The following is an 8,938-nucleotide window of genomic DNA, read 5'->3' as shown; positions in this document are numbered from 1 at the left end:
GAACCCAACCCGAACCCGGTTTTTCGGGTCGGGTTCCGGATTGGCTATTCGGATACGGTTTTTATGCCCAGACCTAGACAAGACCAAGCAAACAGAAACAGTGTAAAAAGACAAAGACAAAAAGAGTATACTTTCCTTGGCAGTTCACGCTATTTGTTCACTTACACTCTTTAGCAAAAGTTAATAACCGAAATAGTTAAATTTTCAAATATTCTTCTTTTTCTATAATAAAGAAGAAAATTCATAAGGACGAATGATATAACAAATGCTAAAAAGCAAAGAGTAATATTTACACCATTATGGAAATTGAGACAGTAATGGTTCTAAAGTTCTAAAGTGATTTTAACAAAAACAAAAGCTTGCAACTGGCTCTATTATGAAAAGATGGTTAAAGAGTTTACAGAAACGCTAATCTTATCTCTTAAATTATGATTTTGATAAAAATCAATTATTAGGAAACAAATAATGTTCTGATAAGTGTAATTAAGCAAAACAGGAAAACTAAACAATCAAAATCAACAAAAAATAGAATAACTTGCATTTGCAAGATTCTCAATCCAGCTCATCATAGTGATTAAATATTTTATCATTAAAACTCAAATTAAATTTCATAATTCAATTCAAGTTCCCTTAATTCAATAATAAAATTAATGAAATTAAAAAAAAAAAAAAAATAAAGCTGTTAGAAGGAAGGAAGTGCTGGAGGCGGTGCCTCATTTCTTTCAGAGCCCAGAAATCTATAAGAACTGTCCCAACACAAAAACAAAAACAAACAAAATAACATTTCTCAATAGTATTATATATAAATTAAAAAAATTCAACCTTTCTCTCTCCCTCTCTCTCTCTCTCTGATAAATATAAAAATTCAATCTTTGATTGAAACGAGAGAGAGAGAGAAGAGAATCTGGTAATGATTGTAATGGTGGTGATGGAGATGTCGTGAAAAAACCAGAGGGATTTACAACTCTCTTTTGTCTCTCCTCTCTTTAAAGACGAAGACTTTTGTGTGTTTCTGTCTCCATTGGAGCCGCGTGTTCTGTTTCGAGGCGAAGGTAAAAAAAGGCGCCGCGTGTAGCCTTCAATGGCTTTTCAGCGGCGGCGCTACAGTTATTACAACCGTCTCCGTCGTCTCCTTCCTTTAATATGCGCTGTCTCTGGAGCTCTCCTCATCCTCTTCGCTCTTCTCTCCATTCTTTCACCTCCTCCTGATGATTCCGATCGCCGCATCTCCGTACACGCTCTCTCTCTCTCTTTTATTAAGACTTTACATATTTTTGTTTATGATCTCTCTCTCTGTTTCTTAACGCCATTGTTTTATGTTTTGATTGCAGAAGCGGATTATCTCTGGAGTCGATGATGAGAAGAACATACCAGTCGTTTTCACAGTTCCGGTTAGGGTTCTTAATTTTGATATACTCAAAATGGGTTTTTGTAATGTTTCTTTTGTTGCAAAGTGTGCCTTTTTGTTGTAAAGTGTGGATATTTTTTTTGTTGCATTCTACCTTATTGGCTCTTTTGGGGTTTGTGTGTTTGTTTTGAACGGAAGCAGAGAAATGGAGGGAGATCAGATCGTGATATCTGGCGTTCTTGGAATGCTGAATTCTTTTATGGTTGCTGTAATGCAAGCACCAAGTTCCCAAGTACGTAAAGTTTTTCACTTTTGGTGTTTAGAGATATGAAATTTAGAGAAAGTTCAATTTAGAATGCTTGGATGTTTCTGCAATTTGGGAATATAGTTTAGCTATCTAGAATCAGCCAATAGTAGTTTTGGAATTTCATGAGGTTTGTTAGTTACACACTACATTTGATTTTCTTACTGCAGATGCTAAAGCAATTACTAGGAATGATCGATACTTGGCAATCGCCACTAGCGGTGGTTTAAACCAACAACGAACTGGAGTAAGTTCCTTTTGCTTTCTCTGATTTTAAGGTTAATTTTTTTTGGTACTGAAGTTTTGTTCTGAGTTTCACCATGTAATTGTTCTGATGTTCAGATTGTAGATGCTGTTGTTGCTGCTCGGATTCTAAATGCTACACTTGTTATTCCAAAGCTAGATCAGAAATCTTACTGGAAAGATGCCAGGTTCTTGCTCAGATTTGCTTTTGCTTTGGTAAAAATCAAAAGTGTTGTGCGTCATAGTAACATCTAGTTTTGTGTTTTTTTTATGCAGTGACTTCTCGAATATTTTTGATGTTGATTGGTTTATGTCATTTCTCTCAAAAGATGTCAAAATCATAGAGACACTTCCACAAAAAGGAGGAAAAACATGGAGTCCTAGTAGAATGCGTGTACCGAGAAAATGCAATGAGAGATGTTATATCAATCGGGTATTACCTGTTCTTCAGAAAAGGCATGTAAGTTTTCATGCTTTTCTCTCTCAATCCTTTAGCTTCATGATTTCATCTTTCATCTCTAAAGGCTTCATGATTTCATCTTTCTTTATGATGCTTATATATGATTTTTTGGTCTTCCAAACTCTTTTGTTTCAGGCAGTTCAGTTGAATAAATTTGATTACAGACTTTCAAACAAGTTGAGAGATGATTTGCAGAAGCTGAGGTGTAGAGTAAACTATCATGCACTTAAGTTCACTGATCCAATTATTGAAATGGGTAATGAATTGGTCAGAAGAATGAGGAAAAAGAGCAAACACTTCATTGCTTTACATCTTAGGTTTGAACCTGATATGCTTGCCTTCTCGGGATGTTACTATGGAGGTGGTGACAAGGAGAAAAAAGAGTTGGGAACAATCAGAAGGAGATGGAAAACTTTACATGTAGGGATACAAAATCTTATTGTGCATGACTTCTTCTTTTTTTCTTGTTTCGTGTTGGATTTAACGAGTTAAACTTCCATGGCAGGTAAATAACCCGGAGAAGCAAAGACGACAAGGAAGATGTCCGCTTACACCAGAAGAAGTTGGATTAATGCTTAGAGCTTTGGGATATGGGAGCGATGTTCATATATACGTTGCATCAGGTGAAGTTTACGGAGGAGAGAAATCATTAGCTCCTTTGAAAGCATTATTCCCTCATTTCTATTCAAAAGACACCATAGCAACAAAAATGGAGTTGAAACCATTTTCTTCTTATTCTTCACGGATGGCTGCACTCGATTTCGTTGTGTGTGATGAAAGTGATGTCTTCGTTACCAACAATAACGGGAATATGGCAAGAATATTAGCCGGTCGAAGGTAGTTTTGATCAAACCAAAGCTTCTTTCTTTCTTCTTCATTTATGTTTTTTTTTAAGCGTTGTGTTGAATGATTTCTTGGTGTTATGTAGGAGATATTTTGGACATAAACCGACAATTAGACCGAATGCGAAAAAGCTATACAAGTTGTTTATGAGCAAAGAGAATACTACTTGGGAGGAGTTTGCTTCAAGAGTCAGAACATTTCAGAAAGGATTCATGGGAGAGCCAAAGGAAGTACGAGCTGGTAGAGGTGAGTTTCATGAGAATCCATCAACTTGTATATGCGAAGATACTAAATTAAAGGCGGGAAATATGGATTCGAGAAAACTTTGGAAGAAAAACAAAAAAGATGTTGGAGTAAGCAATGATGAACAGAACGAAGATGAAGATGCAGAGTCGTCAACAGGGACAGATTATGAGGAAGACCAAACTGATTTACAGGACAGAGGATTGTATAATGGTACGAGGTTAGATTATGATGATGCATCATCTATTTCGGATGAGCCTGAGCTAGAAGAAATGCTATCAGATTGATTCAGTTATAGAAAGATTCAAAGTGGTTTTTTCAACCTTTTTATTGTGGTCATATGCCTCTCAACATGTCTTATGTACATATAAATCCAATCTGAGGAGGAATGATCCTTTTTTTTTTTTTCAATTCATTTTCTTACTTTTTCCGACAAAAATTAGTTGTTGAGTCTGTTTAGATCAGAGCAATTGACTATTGGTACCGAAAGAATCTAGTCTACTAATAATAGATAGATACATCAAGATCCACAAAGATTGTCTCAAAAGTACATTATTTTAAATACAATAGTGCCAACTTCTTTTCCAAGATGGGTCGTGTGGGTCAGAGCAAAGAGATGCTGAGTTTTTTAACTATATTCTCGGAAGGAAAGGCTTGACGGATTCGATGACGACCTATACAAGCAATAGACATTAATCAGATGATCCCCCAAAGCCCTGTATATAAAGTGTAGGTTGATCTTGTGATTATATGGGGTCTTATACAGTATAAAGTTTAGGTTAATCTTGTGATTATATGGGGTCTTTACATAAAGTTTAGGTTGATCTTGTGATTACAGAGAAAATTTACTTACTCTTCCGTCATATGATAGTGATGCAAAAACCCAAGGCTCACGTGAACTCCAAGCAAGGCCTGTGTTGACAATTAGACAGTATTAAATATTGTTTGGTTCACAAGATAAATGGTAATCGTAAGGTGTAAGACATTTTACCATATACACTGTCTTCATAGTCAGTGTATGAGTTGAGCAAAGGGTTCACACGCTGACGTATGGATTCCACAGGGCTGAGAAAGATGGTAACTATAGAATCAAAACAATGTTGGAAAAAAAATAATGAAAATCATGGGTGCGAGGGAGACTTGACACAACCTTTGTGAGGGTTTTTCATCACTGGATGATGCTGAAGCATACCACAGGTTGACAGCCGAATCTGTTCCAGCGCTCTGTGTTTTCGATTGAAGGGATCAGAATTGACATAATTATTATAGTGTGAGCAAAGTTAAAGAATAGGCTTTGTTATCTAAACTAAAACAAAGCATGTACCAAACATAAAACTGCACATTTCAGCTAGCATACATAACTACTAATAAGAAGAACGATTTGATTGTGTCAAGAAAAGTAAAGGAGAAAGAGGTTAGAGTACCAGAATCAGTCCATCATACTCAGGATTACACTTGACAGCCCATGTCCTTCAAAAAACAACAAACTGTCAGTAAGAATTTCATCTTTCGACCAAAAACAAATTTTACAGAAACATACAAAGGCACAAATTCAAGGATCTTGGTAACTTTAAGAAAAAAAGTTTGCAAAAAGGAAACGGAAGCAAACATACCAGTGTGTATGACCAGGAAGCTCTTGGACAGGAACCTTGGCCTTCCGGAGATCCCAGACATGTATGCCAGATTCATCCTCTGCAGTTATCTGCACAACTGAATGTTTAATCCATCACAGCTAAGATATGATAATATTTTTATACCAAGTCAAAAGGTTGAGTTCTACAACGATTTTATTCAGCTCTATGCACGGACGATGTAAAGAACAGTCTAAACAAATATGCACATCATATTTTTCAAAAAGCCATTATTTCCAGAGTATTATTGCGCAGTGCTTTTGGAGATACAAGAGAGAAGTCTTACAAGTATATGTTCTCTCTTGGGATTGTAATCAACACCGCGTACATGAGCATGTTCAATTGAGTTGACCTTCCTTCGTTGGACAAACAACAGGGAGAAAGTCAACATAGATACATGGGTTGATGTGAAAGGGTAAAACCAAAAGCAACTAACACTAAATTGACATAAATAAATAAATAAACCCCATGAGAGCATGTAATAACGTGGGTGAGTAATATCAATACGTAAAACCCCTAACAGTATGCAGGAACAGAGGAGATCAACAGTGATACCATACTTCATAGTACGCAGGTCCCAGAACTGGACAGATGATTCCCCAGTTGCTGCAACAGCATTTACATCATGTGGATTCCATGCTCCACCAGATAAAGAATGCAACATCCCAGCTGAATCCTTAGATATAACCTATATAAACCGAAACCTGTTAACGGAAATACCTTACAAAAAAATCTAAAAACCCGGGAGGCAAAAAAGAAAGAGTTCGTCTCTATATCCTTATAGCTAAATCACCTCAGCAGACTTTTTAGAACAGTCTAAGTTCCACAAGAAAATATTTTGTTCATCCATGCTGATTAACTTGTCACATCTTCCAGAAGGCCACCAAAGAACACTGTTTCCACCAGTGAGAGGAGAATCAGCTTCTATAAGATGAGGAAATAAGTTCTCAAACTTCTGCATCACTGCAGCAGTAGACAGCTGAGACGATACTCACCAATTAATCTTACCAACAAGAGCATCAAGAGATGCAACACGCTCCAATTGTGGGGAATTCAATTGACCATATAACTCAGGAATTTGCCATATCGCTGCACCAAATGATTCACCTTAACAAAATTTAAAATCATTATGAGTCTTTTTGACACATTCAAGCTTCCCAGCCAATACAAAACTTATGATTCAACCAGAACTCCAAATTCTAGCAACTAATCAACTCAAAGATAAAGCATAACTAACCAGTTGAGAAAACAGTAGAGAAAATGCGTTGATCGAAAGGGCAAGAAGCAAGGTCCCATATCTCATTAGGATGAGAGAACAAACCCTCACATATCAGCTCAGATCCACCAGATGACAAACGAAGAAGATGAACCTTTAAAGTATCTCAAATGGTGGAAAAGAACAAAACTTTCAGTATCTTCCCAATTCAATAGAAGACGAAACCTACAATCAAAAACATGGGTTCACCTCATTTTCTTCTTTCAGACTTAGAGTTCCTGTTAGAAAGCTTGTGTAATCCGTATCGGCTTTCACATCCGATATACATCGAGCCTGAAAACAAATAAAAAATTTCGTCTTTAAAGAATCTTCTAATAAAAATTTGTAATGAAGATCCGAAGAGGAAGAAGATGATGAATCACCTGATACTTCAAACCGTATCCAATACCCGACGATCCTCCTTGCATTGTCGCCTGAGCCGACGCAGTGATTCAGGTAGACTCACTTAGCTGAATGAAGCAGAGATGCACGGCCAATTTGGATTTCTCTGGTTTCGTGTTAGTGATGATTCTAATGGGCCTATCTTCATATTCAGGCCCAATTAGTAAATTGAGGCTCTGTGGCGACAGTTAATAACGTTGTTTTTATCACTTGGAAAAAAAGAGCATAAAATCATAAATTCATCCTCAGAAGAAAGAGGGGATGTTATCATTACGTTTGTTACAAAGTCTTTGCAAAGCCACAATGACAATGCGCGAGAGATTCTTTCATGATCTTATGTCCGTTAACCAAAAAAAGTGTGATGTCTATTTGAGTGATTCTTGTGAAGCCCATATGTTAAAAAAAAGTACGATATTATGCCAATGTTTTGAAGGAAGTATGCTCTTTGACAAATTGTTTAAAAATGACTACATTACAGCATACTATCAAAATAAATCTTATAACCCAAAAGAAAACATTAAACAACGACTATGTACGGTAAAATGTCTTTTGTCTATTGATTTTGTATAAACCCCAAAGCCTGTGTGTTTGCGTTCATGCAAGACACTATAACATTGTCGTCTTTTCAGTAATACCGGTTATTTGTGAATGAAATAATGTTTTAAGTTGAATATAATACGCATGGGAATATCCTAGTAAAAAAGTTGTGATAAAATGACAAAATTTGAGGAGGTGGATCTCCACCATCCCCAAAAAAGAAACATTCCTTTACCTTTCCACTGTTTCGCGAAAAAAATTATAAAGGAAATTTCTCTTTTAAACAGATGGGCTCGTTTAGGGAAACCTAGAGATCCTCGTGCATTGTTTATACGTATATTATAGTTTTGCCTTTCTTTCTTTTTTACTTTGTCCTATCTTCTCAAAAGCCTCAAAACCAGAAGTCCAACTATCACTCTTAAGTTGACGACTACTTCAAAGTTAAGACGTGCGCATACAGATGCTCGTTGATGCATACCTTTTTTTTTTATATAAATGTAAACTTTCAGATGAATGGATAAACTTAAAGAGTAATTGACAATAATTTAATGGTTTCTTTCTAGGGTCCATTCCCATCATCATCATCCCATGTATATGCACTTATACTTCATCATTTTTTTGGACTATTTGATCCCAACCCTTAATCTAACTTGAGAGAGGAGATTTCCGACCAACCCTTTATTGAAAACTATATTCATCGTAATCTGTAAAAATGCTACAAGTCTACAACTAGTAGAAAAAAATAAAAAAATGTAAATATTAGGACCAAATAAGTGTAGATAAAGGAACTTGTCACATATATATGCTGACAATGAGTTACTTACAAGTGTGTATATACTAATATACATGAAGACTAGAATGAGAGGGTGTAATGAGTAAATTGGAGATCGGATGATGTCGGAGATGACCAGTGAGGTGATATAGAGAGATTTATACCTTCACAAAAACTTCATTGTATTTGTATATCTGTACTTTTTGTTTGAAGCTAAAATCGTGAAGTTTGAGTTGAAAAAAAAAAAAGAGATTAAAATATGAAGCCGGTAGGCCTAAACATGTGCATGTTATTGCGAGGATATACTTTTAGAGCATGATTTCATTATACAATACTTAAAGTTAACTTTGAATCTCAAACCTTTATAATTTTTTAACTTTTCACCTTTCACTTTTTAGCTTTAACTTTTGTAAACAAACGTCTTTTTCCACTTTCTATGCTTCAATGATTCCCAAGTTGAATATTACATTGCATGGTTCGTTTCATTGCACAAAGACCACACCAAATCAATGTAACCTTTTTTTTCCTTATGATTACTATTTTTCCAAATTGAAGTTTGGTTGCAATGTCCCTTCATCTACAAGAAAACAACGGCTCTTATTTTGCATTGTAATCATTTTATTTACCTGAACGAAAATAAAAAGCCATTTATATATATGCAGAAGTGTCACTAACTCACTCCCCTTCTCTATTTAAATTTTTCGTTTTAAACATGTAATGCGGTTTTACTATCACAATGAACCTTTTTGTCAATTTTTAAAAATTAGATCCAATATCAATTGCTGCGTAGACATTTCCAAAAATTCAACATATCAAAATCAAGTGATTTTGGTTAAAAACAATTTAAAAAAAAAAGGAAAAAGTGATCTTGGTCAAATAGTTAAGGGAAATTTGATTTAA

The 8,938-nt window shown here is 35.5% G+C and overlaps 2 protein-coding genes across 4 annotated transcripts; one reads left to right on the top strand and one right to left on the bottom strand.

The window, feature by feature from the left end:
* Nucleotides 1-695: 695 nt before the first annotated feature.
* LOC104756408 (O-fucosyltransferase 6) lies at nucleotides 696-3,880 on the top strand. Its single transcript, XM_087494305.1, has 9 exons — nucleotides 696-1,231; nucleotides 1,332-1,391; nucleotides 1,550-1,640; nucleotides 1,823-1,899; nucleotides 1,995-2,083; nucleotides 2,172-2,355; nucleotides 2,491-2,775; nucleotides 2,861-3,192; nucleotides 3,284-3,880. The coding sequence occupies exons 1-9, from the start codon at nucleotides 1,082-1,084 to the stop codon at nucleotides 3,726-3,728; spliced, it is 1,713 nt and encodes a 570-aa protein (XP_087350431.1). The 5' UTR covers nucleotides 696-1,081; the 3' UTR covers nucleotides 3,729-3,880.
* Nucleotides 3,881-3,918: 38 nt separating this feature from the next.
* Nucleotides 3,919-7,071, bottom strand: LOC104756410 (WD repeat-containing protein DWA2). 3 transcript variants are annotated; one of them, XR_015586232.1, is made up of 13 exons: nucleotides 6,711-6,856; nucleotides 6,538-6,621; nucleotides 6,310-6,442; nucleotides 6,068-6,179; nucleotides 5,866-5,965; nucleotides 5,633-5,760; nucleotides 5,359-5,428; nucleotides 5,055-5,151; nucleotides 4,866-4,911; nucleotides 4,592-4,665; nucleotides 4,433-4,506; nucleotides 4,295-4,353; nucleotides 3,919-4,115 (listed from the first exon to the last, which is right to left on the bottom strand). XR_015586232.1 is itself a non-coding variant. In XM_010478997.2 (13 exons), exons 1-13 carry the CDS (start codon nucleotides 6,753-6,755, stop codon nucleotides 4,074-4,076), a joined length of 1,056 nt encoding a protein of 351 aa, XP_010477299.1. In that variant the 5' UTR covers nucleotides 6,756-7,071; the 3' UTR covers nucleotides 3,919-4,073. The 3 variants fall into 3 exon arrangements, 2 of the variants coding, with proteins under 2 accessions (XP_010477299.1, XP_087350435.1); XM_010478997.2 differs by having other exon boundaries at nucleotides 5,055-5,143; nucleotides 6,711-7,071; XM_087494309.1 differs by having other exon boundaries at nucleotides 5,055-5,143; nucleotides 6,310-6,453; nucleotides 6,711-6,818.
* Between the last annotated feature and the right edge of the window lie 1,867 nt (nucleotides 7,072-8,938).

This window comes from Camelina sativa, chromosome 17 (assembly GCF_030686135.1).
Source record: "Camelina sativa cultivar CO46 ecotype springtype chromosome 17, ASM3068613v1".
NCBI classification, from domain to species: domain Eukaryota; kingdom Viridiplantae; phylum Streptophyta; class Magnoliopsida; order Brassicales; family Brassicaceae; genus Camelina; species Camelina sativa.
This window is presented reverse-complemented; position numbering and strand designations above follow the sequence as displayed.